Source organism: Parasteatoda tepidariorum, chromosome 1 (genome assembly GCF_043381705.1).
Source record: "Parasteatoda tepidariorum isolate YZ-2023 chromosome 1, CAS_Ptep_4.0, whole genome shotgun sequence".
NCBI classification, from domain to species: domain Eukaryota; kingdom Metazoa; phylum Arthropoda; class Arachnida; order Araneae; family Theridiidae; genus Parasteatoda; species Parasteatoda tepidariorum.
Genome location: NC_092204.1, coordinates 44,602,294 through 44,625,318, shown reverse-complemented (window position 1 = coordinate 44,625,318; position 23,025 = coordinate 44,602,294). Strand labels below are relative to the sequence as shown.

General features: G+C 27.9%; 1 protein-coding gene across 5 annotated transcripts in view; it reads left to right on the top strand.

Annotated features, from left to right (window-relative positions):
* The first annotated feature begins 470 nt into the window (after window positions 1-470).
* The window catches only part of LOC107453772 (ubiquitin carboxyl-terminal hydrolase 8), a 31,951-nt gene continuing 9,396 nt past the window's right edge, over window positions 471-23,025 (top strand). Inside the window, exons 1-14 of one of the 5 annotated variants that reach the window (XM_043040462.2) lie at window positions 471-643; window positions 1,112-1,187; window positions 2,929-3,037; window positions 3,887-4,025; window positions 4,661-4,743; window positions 4,823-4,983; window positions 8,085-8,244; window positions 10,384-10,543; window positions 12,215-12,365; window positions 13,524-14,104; window positions 14,211-14,311; window positions 16,221-16,351; window positions 20,540-20,705; window positions 21,674-21,749. In XM_043040462.2, the coding sequence (XP_042896396.1) occupies window positions 2,931-3,037; window positions 3,887-4,025; window positions 4,661-4,743; window positions 4,823-4,983; window positions 8,085-8,244; window positions 10,384-10,543; window positions 12,215-12,365; window positions 13,524-14,104; window positions 14,211-14,311; window positions 16,221-16,351; window positions 20,540-20,705; window positions 21,674-21,749 (2,016 nt within the window). In that variant the 5' untranslated portion in view covers window positions 471-643; window positions 1,112-1,187; window positions 2,929-2,930. Of the gene's footprint in view, window positions 850-1,111; window positions 1,188-2,928; window positions 3,038-3,886; window positions 4,026-4,660; window positions 4,744-4,822; window positions 4,984-8,084; window positions 8,245-10,383; window positions 10,544-12,214; window positions 12,366-13,523; window positions 14,105-14,210; window positions 14,312-16,220; window positions 16,352-20,539; window positions 20,706-21,673; window positions 21,750-23,025 lie in introns of all 5 variants that reach the window. The other 4 variants (XM_016070715.4, XM_016070716.4, XM_071179488.1 and 1 more) reach the window with 4 other exon arrangements.

Sequence of the window (23,025 nt, the reverse complement as noted above, 5' to 3'; positions counted from 1 at the left end):
TAATTTTACAAATTTTCCTTTAGGTTTAAATTTCGACGTCTGTATATTGTTATCAAAATAAGAAGTGTTTTATATCAATTCTTTTTTCAAATGACAATTCTTACGTTTTGAAATGATAGGTTTTCAAATGACAATTTTCATAACGATTCTTCTTTTAAATACAAATATTAAATCCAGTCACAAATTCACGTATAGAAGAAATACTACTCAAAAGAGTCTCAAATCTCGATGATCACGTTGTGAGTCAAACGGCTTCAAAACTCACCAAAACAGTAACCCGGAAGTATAGGCAGTCGAGAACTTGCAACGCTTCCTAGTGTAAAAAGCGCCATCTATTGAAGGAAAATGGAAGCAATGATATCGAGAAACCATCATTTCACTTGTGTAAAGGACTGTTCTCGCTGCATTTGAAAAATTTGCGTGTGAAAGAGTACCTCATTAGAGAAATTTTTCGTGTGTGAATATATTTCACCAATCCAGTTATCATTCTCAATCACTTTTTTTGTAGACAATGAAAACTGTCCCTTAATGATTCGGAAACATGCCTGTGAAACTTGAATACAGTAAGAATAACCCTTAAAAGGTAAAAGCAGGCCTCACATTAAAAATAAAAGACTAAAACTTCAACTTTAATTTCATCAAAGTAAGTGTTCAGTTTTGTTTATTGTTTATTCGCCATTGGTTCTGGATTGTATTCTTGCTCGATGATTGTAGTGTTCGGAGGCAACACCAGTGAAATCGCCTATAATCTTATATGCTCTTTTTATTAATCAATTTAAAGTGGTGTTAATTTCTGCACTTGTCAATTAATTTAATTTCGTGAAATGTCAATTCCAGGATTTAGTAAGGGTAAACCTTTAATGTTGTATCACAAACACCTAAAATTAATTTTTTAACTTTCTTATCTAACTTTTGCTAATATACTAATATTATTGAATGAAACAAATGTTCAACATGCCCTTCATTATGTCATTTAAAAATTAAATTTAAATATAATTGATATTGTCGTATTTCCCTGTTTTTGATTTTTGTAATTGAACGTTTTTGCTTCACTCAAACACTTTCAATTTGCTCCATATATCTTCCCTTCTAATGGTGTGTGTCTTTGTAGGTTGCTATTTGTCCATATTCAACGTGATTAGAAGATAAGGAATTATATCCTGTTTTACTATTTTCCTACGGAACAAGTAAGTTACATTTCTTTGTAATTGACATTTGTTTTACGAAGTTCTAGTTTTGTTCTATCTTTGTTTCTAGCGAAGTTTACTATTTTAGATTATGATTTTTTTCATCAAAGATTCCCAAAATGATCTCCGTAAAATATTTCGCAGTTTTTCTTTCGAAAATGTAAATAAGTTTAAAATTTATGTAAAAAAAAAAGTCGTTATCTAATACTTACCACTCAAATATCTTAAAATCAAAATATTTTTTGTTGCAAAATAGTCGAGATCATTTGAATAATCATTTGCACGTTTGATAAGTACTAAAAAAATGAGTATTTTGTTTTCTTTACATTCAAAATGTTTTTTGTTTTGTTTTTTTTTTCACCTTTTCTTGTTCTGCAAATTAGATTTATATTCTATGTTCTACAAAATAATCTCATAATAAACCCCATTTCATAGATCTGAACTATCACATCCTCATTGAATTTGTTTTTTTAGGAAACCAAGCAGAAATGTGTAAATAATGTAATAGTGTCAAAATAATAGCAAATTTTTGATCTTCAATAATTGACTTGAATCACTTTTCTTTTTTTCCATGCATTTTGCTGTCTGCAATGGGAAATTGTTCTTAACTAGATTATTAAACCATTTACTATAATATCCTTAAAGCCTAAATTTCAGAATGATCTTGAAGTGTTCATAATGCTATGTCTTATAATTTACAATATGTAGTTAAAAGATAAAATTTATTTAATTAATTTCCTGCATTGTATGTCTCATTTTAAAAGTCTATTGTTACTTAAAAATTTTAAAAGCCACTTATTGTTAGTTTAGAAAAGTATGAAAAGAAGTCTTTTTCTTATTGAAGGTCTGTGACTGTATTTTTTTATGAGCTTGTCTTGGTAAAATGGTTAATTATGTTTCAGTTTTAAGTGATTCTGGTCCAATTGATGGAATATATTTTGAATAATACTTATTTTTCTAAAGAAGGGCAGGCACAAAGCATTTCTCTATAACTATCAGTTTGGTAATAATGTTTTATTTTTCAGTTTTCAGTAATTCTGGTCCAATTGATGGAATATATTTTGTGTATTTAATTGTGTAAAGTTTAGATCAGTTCTTGTTTTAGATATTGCAGTACTATTTTTAATTTTGTGGTAAATATTTATTTTATCAACATCAAAAATGTAGTGTTACGATATGAAAGTTATAAGCTGTCTCCATTTCATCTAAAACCCATTTTGTGGTTAGTCAGAATTGATACTGTGGGTATAAACACTGTCTTTAAACAAGATAAATATGAATTTTAAAAAAATGGAAATCTCACCTATGTTTTTTCAGATATTTAAAGTCATAGAAATTTTTTTTTAAGAATGAGTTTTAATCTTCTAAAAATTATTAGAGTAGTAGAAGAGGAAATAACCCTGAAGGGGAATAGAAATCAGCAATACCTTATTCCAACACTTTTTTAGTTGTTATGAAAAATAGGAAAAGCCCATTGTTGTGCTTTTTAATTTCATCTAAAAAAAACTGATCTGTAGTAAATAAATACTGTTTAATTGTTCAAAAAAGTTCTTTAATGAATATTTTTTGTAGTTTCTTACATCAAAAATATATTTCTTTTATACAAATTTTTATGTTTGAAATGTTTCATAAACTCAATCATTTTGCATTTAACTTGTTGATTATCTAGAGATTATTGAATTTCGATGTTTGTATTAGTGATTTCAGTATGAGTTTTAAAAATTTAATTGTCCTCTTTCAGAAATGCCAGCAAGTTCTGTAAAGCCATTGTACATAGCCAAGTCAATGAAAGAACTGGATGGTTTAACTGCCATTGACAAAACAGATTATAAGAAAAAATCCACATCTTTGTAAGTATAGTTATAAATAAATATTGATAGTACCTGATACATGAATTTTTTTTTTTTTAAGTAACAGTTTAATCTATTGAGGGGGGAAAAAAGGAGAAAAAGCTTGCGTACAATTTATAATAGATAATTCCAGCTCTTTTTTTTTTATCAATTTTAGTAAGTTAATCAATTAATTAAACTTCTCTTTATCTTTTTTAGCATAACAGTTCTTTAATCATGATGGCATTAAGATATATTTTAGATATAAAAACTCTTAATCCAAGATAATAAAATGGGAATTTAAAAAAATAAAATCTGTATTTTATAGTGATCTTTTAACAATTCATGTTTTTGCTCATTGTAATTTTGAATAATTCAAATATTTTTAAGGCTGCCGTTGGTTAAAATTAAAAGTAATCATTTCTATTAATAGCATGGCATGTTTGATGATATGTTATGAAATATAATGTAATTAATCAAAGACATTTTCTTATCAATATTTTAGTACATGCATTTAATAGTTTGGTATGTAATAATTGTTTGGTATGTAATAATAGTTTGGTATATAATAATGTTTGGTATGTAATAATTTCCAACTTATTAACTTTACCATCAATTTTGTGTATGATAAATAACATCTGCCCTGTTATAACAACTATTGAATTATTAATTATTATTGAATTTATTTCCTTTTAGATTGTGATCTTTTTTTTAAAAAAAATAAAATCTAAAAATAAGTTTCTGTTTTGTCCTCTTCTTCAATCATTTTTTGCTTGGTTTTATATGAAACAATATCTAAAATTTAGTAGTATATTTTTCATGGTGTTAATATTTATGTGATTTTTTTTTTTTTCTTTCTCTTATCATTAGATTGGTTTCATCAGCCAACACTATATTTCAAGGAGCTGAAAAGAGTTCTCTTGAGAGAGATGAAGAAAAAGCTTATACATTGTTTGTGAGATATGTAGAGTTAATTCTATTTTTACAAAGTCGAGATGACTTTAAGAAGGTTCGTTATTGTCACTGTTTTTTTTTTTTTTTTCTTTTTCAACCTCTTCACTTATGAAAAAGTACAGAAGATCATTTATGCCCTTACACTCACTCATTTTTCAACTAAATACTTTATNTTCACTTATAAAAAAGTGCAGAAGATCATTTATGCCCTTACACTCACTCAATTTTCAACTAAATGCTTTATCTTATCTTCCAGCTTTACTAAAGTTTAAAAAAATCAATAATCCAATAAATTTCTGCAAGGGACTTAGAAAAAAATAAATTTTTTTTTTTTTTTTTCATTTATAAACATCTGAAAATTCCAGCTACTTGCTTTCTCATTATATAAATTCTGGTTTATTTGACTTGTAATGTATTTATAATAAGTAATATTCAATCAACTGACTAACACTTACAAACATTTATTGATAATCTATAACTTTTATATTAAAATCTAATTTTAAGTATATTAATTGCACATTAGTGCTATCTAATAAAGCAATTTAAATATTTATTGAAGCCTTTATTTGTCAGAATTTTTTTAGATCAATTTAAAAAAAATTTGGTCGAGACATATTTACTTTCCCTTTCATAAATTTTTCCTGTTATGTAACATATTTATGTTTCTTTTCCCTTCAAAATTTCTTACAGACTCCAAGTTATAAATCACTTTGTTTACAAACAACTGCAGCTCTTGTCAAAGCTGAAAGTTTAAAAGCCAGCCTAACAAGCAGGTATTTATTGGAATTTGTTTTTGCTATTAACCTTTTCAAATTATTGATTTTTGTGTGACATTTATAAACTTATTTTTAGATATCTCAAGAATTCTGAAGAGATAGAAGCAAAGAATAATTCTAAGATAAAAGCAAAGAATGATAAAAATGAACTGCTATCTTCCTTGCATAATAATAAAATAACAGATACTTCTGCTGCAGGTGATATACCCAATAATTTAACAACTCCAATATCTGAAGGTACATTCTACTATATGCAATTAATATATTACATATGCATTAAAATATTACATATGCAGTAGAACCTTGAAGCATCATTGGGCAAATTTTGAAAGTTGATGCTTTGGAGCATTTTCCAAATATCTTTAAGTTTTGTTCTAAACATTACTTCTCAATCGATCTAGTTTGTAGTTTTCACATGATGTCATTATTCTATTGTTATTCAAAAATGTGTTTTTAAATACATAAATTAATTCTATAACTAAAAATAAACTAACTGTGCTTATTAAAAACTTATATAATATTCAATTCATAATTTTCAGAAACTATGACCATTTCTAATGTGTTGATCTAACTAATTAGCACCAATGAGATTTTTCATTTTTCAAAATTCATTTGAATTTTAATTTATATGAAAAATTTAATATAATAATTGCAGTTAATATATCATTATTAAATTTTTTCACTGCAAATAAATGTTCATTATTAAAGTATTTTTTAAACTTAAATTATTTGTTTATGTATGAAGGAAGAAGGAAAAACTCTTTGGCATTCAAAAAAGTTAAAACTTGTTCAAATATTTATGAATGACAACAATTTGTTTTCTACATCAATCCCATCAGAAATGTTATTTTTACCTACCTGTCCTCATGGTGCCAGTTGGCATATAAGGCCTCATAAAATATCTTTAAATTGCTTATAATTTTGCTTAGATTGTTTCCTAATTTATATTAAACATTTTGCTGTCATCAGAAAAAAGTCCTGGGTAAATATATCTCTTTGCTTGCTATATTACATTTCAGGAAAAAATTTATTAATGTGTTCTTGAAGAAACATATATTTTGAATGGATAAAGATAGGTAACTACAGAGAGACACATCTCATCTAAAATTGAGAGTCATAAATTAACTCTAAAATGTCTTTAAATCATTTCATAATTTGGATTAAGCATTTTACAGATCTTAAATGTAGCCTTTTATTATTACCAGGGTGGCCACCCACCTTGAAAACCTGGAATTATCAGGGAATTTTTTTATACTGGAAAAAACCTGGAAATATCAGGGAAATTTGGATAAAAACCTGGAAAAATCAGGGAATTTTAAAGAAAAGCTGGAAATTTTTCTTTGATAATTTTTTTAATTTCACTAATTTAAATTATTTGCTAATTTTCTTAATTTAAATTATTTCATCCATTATACCCACTTTTTTTTAACGGAAATGTATCGCCAAACAGTTGAAATATCATCAACTTAGCAATACTTTGCTTGCATCAAAATTTGCTCCATTACAGCTGTTAAACTAGAATGCCACATAAAATTCTCCTACTGTTGCTAAACGAATGCAGAAACCTTTGACCGCTATGGGACTGTGCAATTTAGGAAAGATTCTGGTGTAGGTGGAAAAAGATTTAGGATATTAGCTTCTATTTTTAAATACTGTCTTTGGGCTGAATCCATTTATGGCTCAAGTTTGTTCCGATGCTTTAGTGATAATTTTTTTTTCTATTTTGACAAAATGTTTTTGTATTTTTAACTTTATAAAATTCTCCAAAAATTAGTTAGTTATAGTTTAATAATAATAGATTTTATATTGCACTCTTTCTGAAAGTTTTTCTGCTCCCATTCAAAGAAATCTATGAATTAATTTTTCTCAGCAAACCAACCAGTCACATTTTTTACAATCGCTAATGTTTGTCGACAAATCTTTACAATTGTTGCATTAATGATTCTTCATTCAAAATTTTGTACCAAAACATTAAAAATTAAATGAAAAATCTTGCCAAATTGTCAAAATAAATTATTTTTTTCAAGATGATATGTTAAAAAAATAAAATTTTGAATAAAAAAATTTTATAATACCGACACTTTTCTTGTACACATCCTACACTTTATGAAAAAAAAGCAAAACAAAAACCTGGAAATTTTAAGATTTTTATCTGGAAAACCTGAAAAAATCAGGGAAATTTGAAATCTGATTTGAGTGGCCACCCTGATTACATAAGTGGCGTGGATAATGTTGGTCGCCTCCGTGACTTTGGTTCACAGGTGCCCACTGGGTAACGTGAAATGAGTAACAATTCCGGCATCTTCTAAGGCGAAGATTAATGTTCAGTGGCTGCCATTTGAAAATATATATATATATTACATAACATTTTAGAAAAGAAATCGCAGAGTTTTTAAGAAACAGGCACATTTCGAAAGATTCAGCAGGGATGCAGAGTATGTTTGATCCCATGAACAAGGTTCAGGGAAAATTCAGGCAACCCTGGGAGAATTTTTGATAAAATGCTACCAAAATTTTTAATTGTCGAAAAAAATGGGCCACTTTACAAAATTTTGTTTAGAAAAAAAATTATATAATATCAAGTCAATAAAAACCTGATATTTTTATGGTCAATTTGAAAACTGTGTTTATTGAATATACTATGTTAATTTGTTTTATTGAAAACTGCGTTTTGAAAAAATTCTAACATTTTCTCCTCCTCTGAGATTAAGATGAGTGATAACAGAGAGTAATTTCATTTTAATTAAGAACAATGACTATAAATTGTCTAATAACATCTGATAAGATTGTTTTGTATATTTAATGAAATATTTTGCTGACCTTAGAAAAAAGACATTTAAATTTATTTATATTTGTTATTTTTTTCTGATACATAAGGTTTTAGAAAATTTTCTAATGTTGTCTAAAAGAAATATACACATTTTGAGAGTAATGAGAGATATCAATTGGGGAAGGAATTACAGTTTAATTTAAGAGTTAAGAATTTTAATTTTAAAAAAATATATATTATTATAGATACTCTGTTTTATGACTATAAAATCTTAGATTATTTTCAACACTTAAGTTATGGCGTCTTAAGCTCTGTTGAAAATGATCAGTTTGTTGAAATGAATCAAGGTTCTACTGTGTGTTTATTTTTACAGAATGTCTTTAAATTTGCATGGAAAAAAATGAGTAATAAAAACTATTTTTATGTCTCCTTTGTATGCTTTTTACACAGTTTTTAAAGCTTGATATGACTCATGATAGTCTAGAATAGCAACTTATTGTGTCAAATGAAAAAAATTTTTTTGACATAGTCGTAAGTTTTTAGAGTAATTCATATTCATTCTTCTCAGATCCTGTGGAAACCACAATATCAAGTTCAAAGCTTTATTCCCTTCTTTCTAAACATTCTAATATTGTAATAATGGATATTCGTTCAGCTATAGATTTTGAGCAATCTCACCTGAAACACAACTGTTGTATTAACATACCCCAAGAAATCTTAACTCCTGGGTAAGTCTGATTATTTTCATTTTGTTGTACATAGAAAAAATATTCAGTATAATAATAGTTTGGAAACTGAAGGCATATAATTATCGTTGTCTAAATTATTCATTATAACAAAAATGTTTTTGAAATACGGGTTTTCTTGATTCTTAAATTAGACATAACAGTTTTCAAAAATTTATAACAGAAAGTAGTTATAATCAGACTTATATAAAATGGAAGACTTTCTGCGAACATATCTCAATTTAAAAAAACCTCTTTACCAGCAATATATTGACAACTAGTTTAAATCCTTTCGTCACCACCTAATTTTGATAAAACTTGTCCAAAAATCATTTTTAAAAGTATTTTAATTTTTATAAAAAAAATATATATTAGTTATGCATTTCAGCATATATTTCTTAACATTTAACAGTTTTATGAAAATATAAGTATAAAACGTGTTATTGATTTACTTTGTTTCTCCTTACGCTTGACAGTCCCTGTATGTTCTTTCTTTGTTCTTATAAATGTTCTCAGAAACATTCCAATGCAAACATTTAATAAATATTTTTATTAGAATCATTTTTTACTTCTTCTACACATAAAAACAAAAAAATTTCCTTACGCTACTCATTTTACAATATATAATAGTATAAAAATAAAGAGAATTAAAACTATATTGTTCCAATGTGTTTTATGTCAGAAAAATACTATAATAAAATTAATACTTGATGTTACCATTTACGAAAAAGAGTGATATATATGTATGTATTTATATTTATCATAAAATATCTTAAGCTTCTTTTTTTTTCGTACTAAAAATTTTTTCACAAATGGCATTCACATGTTCATGTCAATTATGTGTATTCAGTTATGGTTAGCGAATGGTTTTTTTCTTCTAGGCTTTCAGGTTTTAGTTCGAAAATTTATTAGCAGATGGTGTAGGAAGTAAATGTGTAAATCAAAGTGTATAAATTAACATTGTAATTTTTTGAAATGCCTACCATAAGTGATAATCATGTCTTAATGCGACTTGATTCAGGGTTCCCACGGTCCTTAAAAGTCCTTAAAAACTGCTTAACTTTTATTTTGGAAAATAAGGGCCCTTAAAAGTACTTAGTTTTGGTACAAGGTTCTTAAAAGTGCTTAATTTTCAGCATCACTATAGTTGATATAAACAATTTTTCAGTTCAATGTTTTAAAACAAAAAGTCGTTCTTTTATCTCCTAGAATTGGATCATGCACGGTGAGTAAAGCATTTTAGAGAGACAAGAAGGGATGTGTGTGAGATGGCTACAGGCAAGGAGAAGAAAGCGTGTCTTTTTATTAATATATTGGTTCTTTCATTAATATATTCTGCCCTTTGCCTCGAATGATACTCTATGAGCCCTCTGGCAGAATTTTTTTGGGCTTTCTGCTACAATCTTCTCTAGCACTANTTACTTATACAGTACTACAGCCTGCTGTAAGCTTTGACCTGCTGAACAATATTATTCCAAACATTCCTATTTTTGGATTTTAACTTCTAATTTTTCACCTTCAAGGTGGTGGTTAGATCTTTAATGGTATCGTCCAACCACCTTTTTTTCTACTCCTGTATTGACAATTTAGGAAAAACAGAATCCTGTTTTTGGTTTCATTAAAAGTCATAAGCGAATATTTGTCCATGCTGTTGTACTGAAATCATAAAAATAATACAATGATGATGAAATTTAAAATTATAATAAAAAAATCTGCACTATTTTTAAATGATTCATATTTTGAAAGTAAGGAAACCGTGAAGCTTTTTTTAAGATAAAACATTTTGTGAAAGGTCGCTTTTTATGCCAAATACTTTGGGGAGGTAAGATTTTTTAAAGATGTTTTCAAGAAATTTTGTTAATTAACCTGAATTTTTTCTGAAATAAGTCCTGATAAATAACCATTAAACATCTGCAAATGATCTTTCAGTCACCTGTTTGTTTTGTTGTAGATTTCTCCTCTCTATATTAAAATATTTTTGTTAAAACCCTTAAATTTTTGTTGTTAACAAATTGTTTTTGTGTTATTTGCTAAATATATTTTGCTTGTTCTCGTATAGAAGTACCATAATTTATACAACTTTCAATTGGTCAAATTTGTGTTATCTCAATTTTTCTTCTAATCAAGATGATTGTTTGACAGAATAACTGCTTTAACACTAGAAAAGCTTCTGCCTGATGTCTCACGTTCAGGTTGGCTTATGAGAGGCGATGTGGATTATGTGATATTGATTGACTGGGATTCTAAAGACAATTCTAGGCCTAGTTTATACGTTAATACTCTGAAGGAAGCTATGTGTAAGGTTAGATATTTCTTTTTACAATTTCAAAGATTATAAAAGTTTTCTTTTTTTTCTTAATCTGAAACAAGTTTTTCATTAAAAGAAAAGTAATAGGTTTACTTTCTTTTAGGTAAAATATTCTATCTACACTTTTCATCTGTAGAATAGTCTGTTGACTTAAAAACTGTTCAAGAAATGAGATATAAAGACTGTGTGCAGACTACAAAAAATATAGGCTGAAAAAAAATTTTTTTTAACATTTAAATGATTCGGTGAAACTCTTTCCCTGAATGCAAGCGAAACAGCAGCCAGTATAGCACAGTGGTTCAGAAATGCTTCAAACACTATCACTATGAGCTGTCTTTGTGAAAGACTAGGGTTTTGTTCCTAGTGGAGGTCTGAAGTTCACCCAGCTAGCCTGGGAAGTATTGGCATTTAGAATGCAGTGTTGACCATAGTATCAACATCATGCCATTTGTTTCAAAATTGTAGGACTTTTACCTCCAAACCCTTTTGCTATTAAGAATTTTTTTTTAGCTGAGTACAAGGGGGAAAAAACCAGTTTGAGATGTTCCATCTATTAAATTTATTTATAAACAAGTTTTAACTTATAAAAATGTTATTAAAGAAGGGATTAATTGTAATTTTTCATTTTGTTTTCAAGAAAGTTGCATGCAAATTTGCTTTTTTCAGAACAATTTCATTGTCTTCCAATAAAAGTATATTCAATACAAAAGCAGAAAAATAGTTGTACCAGTATCATTTCTAAATTTTACCAATCGGTGGTAGCTCCGTGCAATAAGACTGCATGTTTTAAATCTTAATATTTTCTTACTGCTAGGTTCACATAACTAATCATAGCTTGTGCTTTGTGGTCCATCTAAATAGCCGTGAACAACTTTTTTTCATATATCTCATTTTAATATTGTTTTCTGGTAGGTATATTTACAAATATCCAGAATTTCCGCTGATAAGAATGCAGTTCGTAGTACAATCTTATTGCCATGGTGTTTTTTATTTTTTTTAAAAAAAAAACTGTCTTAGGCAATTCAGAATGCTTCAAGTTATATTACCCTTTTCTATCATATTTAACTGATTCAGCATCATGAATGGATATATGAGGTTCAAACTTTTTTGCCTTTTTCTAGAGGCTCCCAATTTCTGTAATAGCACTGCTCCCTTTCTGGAATCAAACTGAAAATTACCAAAATTTTAAGTCTTAGCATTTTATAAAAATTAACTTTTTCATAATTTCTAGGCACAAACTCCAAGATAACACAATAGTTAAAGATATGATTGAAGACTTTTAATATTGGTGTTATCATTTATATTTTATATATAAGAAACATTTAAACTTTCTAATGTATGTAAAAATAGCACTTAATTAATGGTTGCATTTTTTGGTGTTGAAATAATCATAGTATAACAAGTAAAACTTTATATTTTATTTTATCTGCATCTTATTCTTTTGATTCTTATATTTAGCTTGTATAGCTAGTAAAGCTTTATGCATTATTTTATCTGCATCATATTCTTTTGATTTTTAAATTTATGCAGTATAACAAGTAAACTTTATATGTTATTTTGTCTGCATTTTATTCTTTAGATTATTTTATTTATCCAGTATAACAAGTAACACTTTATGTGTTATTTTATCTGCATCTTATTCTTTTGATCCTAATATTTAAACAGTGGGACCAGAAACGTACTTTGAAAAAGCTTCCTCTCATTCTTGATGGTGGATACAAAGATTGGATGTTAAAGTATCCAATGTGGACCACACAAGCAATAAATATTTTTAATTCAGATGCAAAAACGTCACCAGTTGTTGCTGATTTATCAGGTGTAGTATTCTTTTTATCTTAAATTAGATATTTACCTTATTGCAGTATATGTTATTCTTAAAATTTTGAAATACTTAGCAGTTGTTTGTAAATCATGACAACCATTACTTTATTATGCAGAACGTTTAGTAATGTTTAACTGTTTTTCTTCAATAATTTTAAAACTAATTTTATTTGAACCTGAGAAAAGCAAATTGTCCAATTAAACCAGTTTTAAAACAATATGTAAAATATATATATCTGTGATTTTATTATTTACATTACTTTAAATACTTTATTTATGCTATGCTAATAATTATATATATATAATTTATATACATTTCAAGGGGGAAAACAAGTTAATAAGCTAAACTTGTGTGCCAAGCCTACAGCTCGAAACATCTATTCACTTGACCAAAACTTGAAACAAAGTGATACAATAATTTACTTTTTTTTATAAAATTGAAATTAGTACCTTTAAATAAAACAGAAACAAATATTTAAGTTTTATTAATGTACAAACAATAACTAAGTTTTAAAAGTAGTATAATGGTAGTATCCTTAGAAGATTTTTCATAATCAATGCATTGTTCTATTAGCAGAATAAGTTTCTTGTCAATCGTGCTCAATTTTTTACCTTTAATTATTAGGTCAAGGTGAAACTTTGTAAAGCATTTGCTGCATTTCATCTCCTTACTTAATAATCCTTGTAACCTTACCTTTCGAAAATTAATAATATTTGTAGTATATAAATAATAAAAAATTATGACTGACAAAGTACTTTGAAAAAGTTAAATTTTACTATGTCTTTTAAAACTAAGTCTTGCCGTGTTGCCATATGTTTTTATTTAAAACTCTGATAGAATAGAATATTATCAAGAATACATCAATTTGAAAGTGTTTATGCATTCCACTTAATTAGTCCTTGCAAGCTTGTTTCGTAACAGTTTTATGTTTCAGTTTTTTTACAATTATGTATTCTACTGTATCATTAATCATTTTATAGCTAACTTTCCTTTATATTTGCATGAAATTTTTCACAGTGATGTAAATTTAAATTGGGTAAAAATGCAGAAATAATTCTAAATAGACTTTTCTTGGTAAAATGTTTATAAAAAAATATTCATGTAGCTTGCTTAATTATTCCTTCCAGTAAATTATTTTCTGCTAACTTTTAGGTGTTGAGTACCCAAATTTAGATGAAAATACTGCTGAAAAAAAGAATGAAAACCTAAATGGGACTAGTCCACTTTTTAAAAAATCTACTGCTCCATTTCCTGTGTTGAACAACGACATTTCCCCATCTTCAGATTCAGTGGACTCTAGAAAAACTAAATCCGCTCCTTCATTTGACAGAAAAGCAAAACCTGCTGTTAACAAACCTACCTCAGCAACTTCTCAACAAGCAACCAAAAATGTTTCTGGTAAAATCTCATCTTCCGATATTAATGGCTCATTCCCTGTTCATTCAGAAAAGTTACCCAATAAGAACCAGGAAAGTGCAATTCACCTCTCTTTAAAGAAGGAAGAGATGTTGGCCCAAGATAGTCTCCATATTGCCAAAGAGCGTCTCATAAAGGAACAGGAATTTGAGAAATTATGCCTTCGCAAAGAGAAAGAGGCTGAAGAAAGCAAAAGGATCGAAATACAGAAGCAAGAAAATATTTTGGCAGACAAGTTGAAACAGTTGGATATAACTATGACAGAAAAAGATGCTGAATGTAAAAGAGTTAGAGAAGAAAATTTAAAAATGAAAAAGGTAAGTTGATTTTGATGTAGTATTCCAAAAACTATTATGTGTTTTTTTTTTAACGACGAAATAGTGTTAAAGAAATTTAAGATATTTATGGTTATATAATTTTTAGAGGCTTGAAGAATATATAGATAAAGAAGCTCAAGCCAAGAAAGAAAGAGAAATAATGAATGCAGAGCAAGAAAAGAAAGATTTACTAGAGCAAGTTAAAAGGTTGAGTTTTTTTTTTTTCTCTTTCTATAACATGAGTTGTTTATTTTTAATCTGTGCAGTATTAAAATTCTGCAACTTGCTATGTTTTTCCCATTCCTGCCACATTAACTTAAATTTTTGTTATTTAGGCAAATGAACTTATTGCATAAAGTGTTGTTTAAATCTTTTTAAGTTTTAACTGAATTTTAATAATCAAGCTTAATTTTGAAACCCAACTATTATTAATTATTATTTAATTTCTTAAAAATGTGTTATCTATTGAATAGAAGTTCCTTAATTTTTTTTGGTTTAATTTAGAGTATTTGTAACCAAGTGAGTTTGTAAATTTAATAATTTAAAATCAATAGCATACTGAACATGACTTTGTCTGCCTAAATTATAAAGATGTATAATTTCTTTCCAGTATAGCAAAAATCGAAAGCATAAAAAATTATCCTTTATAAGCAGACTTAATGTCCTAAATTAGAGTGAAGGTTTTCAAAAATTTATAAAAGGTAAAAATAAAAAAAAGTTTTTGTAGTTAACTCAATGTGTTTCCGAATTTAGTTCAAAAAATATCTGGCAGATAGTGTCGCAAACGCTTTTTACTGTTTTTTTGTTTTGCTTTTTTAATTTATTTTATCTAAGTATGCATTTTATATACATCTGCGAATTTCAATCTGTGATTGTGACTGGTGGTGTAAAAATTTTCATTTCAAAAATATTGTAAAGTGTTAGTTTTTTTTATTCATAAAGAGAACGAAAAATCATGAATTCAATTGTATTTCTTTGATTCACTAATTCCCTACTTGCAAAACCATCTGTTGAAAGATTTTTCAAATAAAAAGTGGAACATTATACGTGGAACGTGGCATGGGCTAATTTAAGCTTATTTTACTCAATGATAATCGATTTTAGAAATGACTTCTAATAATATTGCTAAGAAACAAAAGGCCAATGCAATTAATAAAATAGCAGAAGTAATTAAATTATGTAATAATAAAGTAGTTAAAGGATTGGATACAAAATTATTAAACTGAATATTAATCTTTACCCATGTCATTTTAACAACTACCTTTGCTACTAAAGTGGTTTACTCTTACATGTTACCAGGGGTCTATCTAGGTTTTTCTGAGAGGTACCTATTTTGTAAAATTTTAAGACATAATTTGTGAAAAATTATATTAAAAGATCAACACAAAATATGGATTTTTGTTTCTTAAGGGATACAAAAATAACATTTTAAGAAAAAGTATTTTGTGTTTTCCTAAAGTTGAATTTGTGAAGGTTGCCGCTAAACGATAGTTATTTCGGCCTGGACAGACCCCTGGTTACAATTTACTTAACTCTCTCATTCAGTCCTCAAAAGTGAAAACTTATGATGGACAATTGATCTTTTTAATTTATCTTTTTGTAATGATAACGTGGGGATTAAGGCAATTTTGTTTATTAAATCAGAGCTCTCGTAAATCTGATTCTGTCAAAAATAAAGGCTATAATGCTTAAAAATGAACTGGAAAATATTTATTTTGCTTATCTTTCATTGTATTCATTTTTATTTGCCCTTTATTGGAAAGAAAATTAGTCTAATGATCTGTGTTTTGACATGGTAGTAAAATTTTGATTTAAAAAAATTACATCGTTGTAAATAAAAAAATGCGTTGTGGCACGTAAGGAAACTAATAACAATTATACTCACAATAAGGTATCAGATTTTACTGTAAAATATATTGCTTAAAAGATAATAGTGTATGCGTTGTAGCTTCAGTTTAAATTCAAAAAATACAACTCTATCACTTTTGATTTAATTTTATTGAATTGATTATATATTTAAATTGATTATTTATTAACTTTATCAGGGAATTTTTGATCTCCCAATATTATTTTTTTTTGTGCTATTGTTTAAAAAAAAATGATTTATTTCATCTAGGTTAAGAGAAGAAAGGAAAATGAAAGAAGCAAAGAAAAAGCTTGAACCAAAACCTGATGCTGTACCAAGAAACACTGTTTCTGCAAATAGTGGTTTAAAAAGACCCCTTAATAATCATGATCAAAATGAAGGTTAGTTTGATTTATGTTATTATATATTTATGTATTTTTTATATAATAATAGTTCTGTAATAATTCTGCTGTCTTGAGAAAGAATGTAGTATCTACACTATCCTTGCTTATAGATTAATCTTTAGTTATTCTCCAATTCGAATGCCGTTGTTAACAAAAATCAATTCAAAGGTTGTTGTTTTTTTTTGTCCCCAATTTCATAAATATGCTAGTAATTCAGATAAATGCTGTAAAAGTAAAACCATTCCTTGTACTACATATATATAGTCATTCTTTTTATGTGTGTAACAATAAACGTTTCGATTGTTGGTTGCTTTAGTTTTGTAAAGAAATTTAAAAATTGCAATATACAAACTAAAACACCCTGCAAAAAAAGAGAACAATATGGGGAAAGAATTTAAAGAAGGCTTTGGCCCACTGAGTCTATTGAGTCTGTAAAAAAAAAAAGAATTTATTGAGTCAGTAAAGATAAAGAATATGCATTATTCCAGCCATCTTTTCATTGTTGCTAGTTCGATTGTCATGGCTTTCATTTCTGCTAAAAGAAAATATGTTAAGCTATCTGTGCAGGAACTATTTTTCAGAGTGGGAAAGGTATCTGGATAAAGCCATCAATTTTAAGCATATAACTTTGAATCAATGTAATAAATGAAGGGCTCAAAATTACCTCTATTAGCATGTGAAAATATGTCTGTATAACAGTTCACTTAAAATAGTAATTTAGTAAAATAATAAACAAGACTGTAAACCTACAAATATTTTATGTATTTAGTAGACAAAAAAAAACAATAATAAGTTAATCTGTTCAGTGTTTTATTAAGGCATGTAAATAAAAAAAATCACACAACAGACTTCTTCTAAGGCACTACAACCAGTTATTGGCCAAGGTCGTCTCAGTGAGTTTACCCCATCTAGATCTATTCAATGCTATATTTTTCCATCTATTAATTCCCGAGTCCTTTAACCACTTCTCTATTCTATCTAACCATCTTGTTCTAGGTCTTCCTCTTTTTCTTTTCTCCTCGGGCATTTGGAAGGTTATTTTGTAAATAGGATTTTCATTGCTATATTGAAATACGTGTCCTAGCCATCTTATTTGAGAAACATTGATCAGTTTTACTGTTAGGTTCTTTGTATTTTGATTGTAATTCATAGTTGTAATGAATTCTTGAGGTTCCATTTTCCCTTACTGCACCAAAAAATTTTCTTAACATTTTTCTCTCAGGAGTCATCAGTTTTTCTTCATCGGCTTTGTTAATAGCCCAACATTCAGTGCCATATAAAACTATTGGTCTCGCTAGTGTCTTGTACTACAGTATTTTTGTTTCACAACTTATATATTTAGATTTGAACTGGTTTCTCAATCCATGATAACATCTGATAGCCATGTTGATTCTATTTTTTATTTCAGTTTTTATGTCATTGTTATTATTTACTTTTATGCCTAAATATTTAAACTCATATTACTTGTTCAAACTCATATTCGTTAATTCTCAGCAGTTGTAGATTTGTGATTCTGTTTGTTATTGTTATTAAATTAGTTTTTTCATTCTTAACTGACAATCCTATGTTTTTTGCTCATGCCTCGAGTGCACAGAGAGCCTCTACTGTATCTGCCCTAGTTCTTCCCATGATATCGATATCGTCTGCAAATATAGTTGTACAATTAAACAAAAATTGTGTTCTGCATTGCATACCAGAGTCTCTAATTGCCTCCTTTAGTGCTAAATTAAACAGATATGTCAGAGGGTCTCCCTGTTACTTTCCTTTTTCAGTGTAGAAAGCATCAAATACTTCTGATCCCAACTTTGCATTTTACTCTATTAAGTCTTAGGAGGTCAACCAGTTTTTTAGGGAATCCCAACTCTGACATTGCCTGATACCAGTGTTGGGTTTTTGCCGTCAAAAACTGGTTTTTGACATGACAGTGGTAAAATCCATCAAAAATCTACTGTTTTCTTTAATTTATGGCATATAGCGGACAATATATTATCTTCACATAATTGCCTTTATAAATGAATGTTGTAAATGATTGCTATTGATTTTGCAACTATATACATGTATTCCTATAGAAGGATATACATTCATACAGAAATATTGAAACTCTAAAAGGATTTCCCAGGCTTTTTCATGTCTCATTTCTATGTAAAATATTGAAAGCAAAATTGATAAGAAAAGTTTATTTTATGAGGCTTTCCTTTTATGTGTACATGTGTTTCTCATAGCAAGATTTTAAGAATGAAAGTAATCAATCTTGACATTCTTCAGTAATGTAATACGCCAAACAAAATGATGCTTGGAAATGTTGAAAAAATTTTTTAGTATCCTAATATTTTACGTCAAATAGTATGTTTTGATGTATTCATGTTGGGAAAATGCAAGAATCTGTTCTAAATATTTTTTAACAACATTTTTTCTAATTTTATTGCCCAGAAATGAATTAATTTTAAATTATAAGCAGTTAAACTCAAATAAAAATACAGTTTTATCAAAACTATAGTTTTTTGACAAAGGTTTTTTTGACATGACGGTAAAAACCGGTTAAAACCGTCATGTGTCAAAAACTTGCCAACCCTGCCTGATACAATTTCACTCTATTGATGCTATCATAAGCTGTTCAAAAGTCTGTAAAGAGGTAAAAGGTATCTATGTTGTGTTCTTTGATCGGTTGCTCATCTGCATTTTTTGAAATCCACACTATTTCCCAATTACTCTGCTAGTATAAGTAACAAGTCGTTCTGCCGGGATGTTTGTCAATGTCTTCTATGATGTCAAAGAGTTCAAGAGAGTAATTCCTCTATAGTCCTTACAGTCTAGCCTGTCTCCTATCTTGTGTATTAAACAGATGGAACAATCTTCCCATTCAATTGGCATTTTTTCCATTCTCTATGCACGTACTATAACATATCAGACTGATTGGTTAAAATCAAGAATAAGAACATGTTTGACAAAATCGNAATTGATAAGAAAAGTTTATTTTATGAGGCTTTCTTTTTATGTGTACATGTGTTTCTCATAGCAAGATTTTAAGAATGAAAGTAATCAATCTTGACATTCTTCAGTAATGTAATACGCGAAACAAAATGATGCTTGGAAATGTTGAAAAATTTTTTTAGTATCCTAATATTTTACGTCAAATAGTATGTTTTGATATATTCATGTTGGGAAAATGCAAGAATCTGATCTAAATATTTTTTAACAACTTTTTTTCTAATTTTATTGCCCAAAAATGAATTAATTTTAAATTATAAGCAGTTAAACTCAAATAAAAATACAGTTTTACCAAAACTATAGGTTTTTGACAAAGGTTTTTTTGACATGACGGTTAAAACCGTCATGTGTCAAAAACTTGCCAACCCTGCCTGATACTATTTCACTCTATTGATGCTATCATAAGCTGTTCAAAAGTCTGTAAAGAGGTAAAAGGTATCTATGTTGTATTCTTTGATCTGTTGCTCATCTGCATTTTTGAAATCCACACTATTTCCCAATTACTCTGCTAGTATAAGTAACAAGTCGTTCTGCCGGGATGTTTGTCAATGTCTTCTATGATGTCAAAGAGTTCAAGAGAGTAATTCCTCTATAGTCCTTACAGTCTAGCCTGTCTCCTATCTTGTGTATTAAACAGATAGAACAATCTTCCCATTCAATTGGCATTTTTTCCATTCTCTATGCACGTACTATAACATATCAGACAGATTGGTTAAAATCAAGAATAAGAACATGTTTGACAAAATCGAGATTAAGAACACTTTTGCATGTTATGTAGGAAGGATCCTTAACTATATACTGTTTTCCAAAAGTTACAATTTGCCTCAACTTTTACATTAGATCCACAATGAATAACTAATATAGAATCATTAAAGATTGAACATTATTTTTTCTTAAAAGTAGACTTAGTTGCATTTCTTTGACTGTATTCAGCAAGGATCTGTAAAACCTAAAATTTTGTGACCCACGTTAAAATTAATTATCTCTCTTTTGCTAATGAATATTTATAAATAAAATTATCCGATGCTTCCTGCTAATGGGTTTTTCCAATTTTAATGATGTGACTCTCAACTGTAGCTTTTACAGCTATTCTTTCGATATTTTAAAAATATTTTTTTATTGATGACAAAACTAAAGTTTTTAATTTATGTCATTTTAATCCTTTCAATAATTTATATTGACTTCTTTCTGTTTTAGCTCCTAATTCTGAATACACTGTTCCTCTTTCAAGACAAAGCTCAACTGATAGTGGGAGTCGAGGCTTAGTACGCTCCCATTCTTCTCCAAATATTGCTCAGTTGGTAAATCAAGAAGAAAGTAGCGGACGGAAACTTCCTGCTTTTGATAGGAGTCTTAAACCGCCGTAATATATATATTTTGCTTTTTTTTATATATAAAATTAAGGGATGACGATTTTGCGATTTTATCATACAACTTTAAAACGTACAAAATTTCATTTCTTTTTATAGAAGAAAGAATAAACATGATAATGTTTTATTAAGTACTTATTGTTTCAGATGTTCTTTAAATGTCAGGTTACTCTACTCCCTTTCTTTTACTTTTTAAGTATCTAAGTAGAATTTTTTTTCTGTACTAAAATCTATTTGTATTAACAATAATTTTAACTTATATGTACTATGTTCTGTAAAATCCAATTTAATTACGCATGCAAATACTAAAAAATATTATTAGTGCCTGTATTTTTTCTAAACTTGAAAAATGACTGTGGAATAAAGGGACCATCACCTGAACTGATGCCTATTTTGAGGACCTTCAGAAACTGTACTCTTATGAAAGCTTAAGAAAATTGGAAAAATGCTGTACAAAATATATCGAGCTAAAAGGAGATTTTGGTGTAAAATAAAATAAAAGTGAACCCAAAATTATTTGTTTTTTTATCTTTTTCCAAAAACGGCATTTTATACAGTCAAGAAAAATAAAGAATTAATTAAAGCAAAATAAAATATTAAAAGCCAAAATAAAAAAGATAAATTAATGCAATACAAATTCTTAAAGTTTATAAAAACTGTTCATTATAGAAAGTAGCTACTTAATGTGATATAAATGCATTGAAAGCTGTGTTCACTGTATAGTTATTGTACATTGTAATTATAGCACATTCAACTTTATTTAAATTCCTCTTTAATAATTAGTTATAGTACTTAAAAAATTAAATTTCAATGCAAGTATTAATTTTATATTGCAAACCTATTTAAAAAAATCCTATATTAACTTATTTGTAATTCAAAAAATTGTCATCCCTCAAATTATAATTTTGTTGTTGAAATTTAATTTTATCACATTCTAAGTATTTTAATATCACTATTTTAGACCAATTTCCCCTTACTCGTCAGATTTAAGCAGAGCTAGGTTAAGAAACTTGAATCCTGTCTATGGAAATTGTCCAGTAAGTTTTATTTTGTCTTTAAACTTCTACTATATATGTGTTTTTTTCTCTTTTGTCATAGTTATATTGTTAATAGTAGAATAGGAATAATTTAAATTAATCACATTTCAAAATAAAAAGAGCTTGGGGCAGTATGGTAATAAACTACACTCTTTGAAGATGGCAATTTTACAATTTTCTGTAATTTCCATTTGATGACATTACAATAAACAAAAACGTGTTACAAAATAAACTTGATAGCCCGATGCCTGATCATCTGACAAATTCTAAAAACCTTTTTTTATGCATACAGTCACACGTTTCCCTGATTCAGTGGTGATTGTATTCTGGCTGTATCTCGGAATTCTGGTGGGTTTTTTATTATCCTTCCTGGTTCAAAAATTCAGAACAAGGCATATGATTTTTCTAGGAATATCGGGAAATTCCGCTTTTGTCAAGATTCTGGGACAAGACTAGGTTCTTGGACTTTCGCTAATCAAAAAGTTATCCGACAAAATTTTCCCGGGATTTCTCAATCTAATATTCAAAGTTTTGCTGATTCCCGCTACCAAGACGCTTACATACATATGATTCCTCTGGAAATGGAAAGAAATCCACCAATTGATTATTTTGGTTTGGCGGATTTTCACCATTTTGAATTTTTGAAATTGCACTGGAATCCGCTAATATCGCGATTCTGGTTTGAATTTCAAACATCGATTTTCGTATTTATCTAATTTAAATTATATGTTACGGTTTGTTTTCATATGGTTTAAAAATCCAACATCGCAATTCTTGTAACTAAGATTTTTCTTAAATTAATTAAGATAAAGGTGTGATATTTATCATTGATGGAAAATTTAGTTTTAAATATTAAAAAAAATTATGTTCAATACGAAACATGTTTGGTATACAAATTGATATCGATTTTTTGCACATAAGATTGGCAGGGTTTTTCACTTCGTGTCACATTATTCACTCCTGCTGATTACTGTTGTACTGATTAATCGGAAATTTGGCTTCTAGAAAGCGACAATAGCCCCAATTTATATTGATCAATTTTAATTTAACCACGGTTTCCTCGATTTAACCACGTATGTCTGTTCCAGAGAGTGTCAGATAATTGGGATTCTTCTGTAGCTACAAGGTCATCATCCTTTTTTCCTTAAAAATCATTTTTAAAAAGCCTCCTTAACAATTATCATTGTATTGCCTCAAACCATCATGTGTGTAAATATTTTCAAATGAAATGTACTTAATCGTTGTATCTAACTCAAAATATTCATATTTCCCTTTT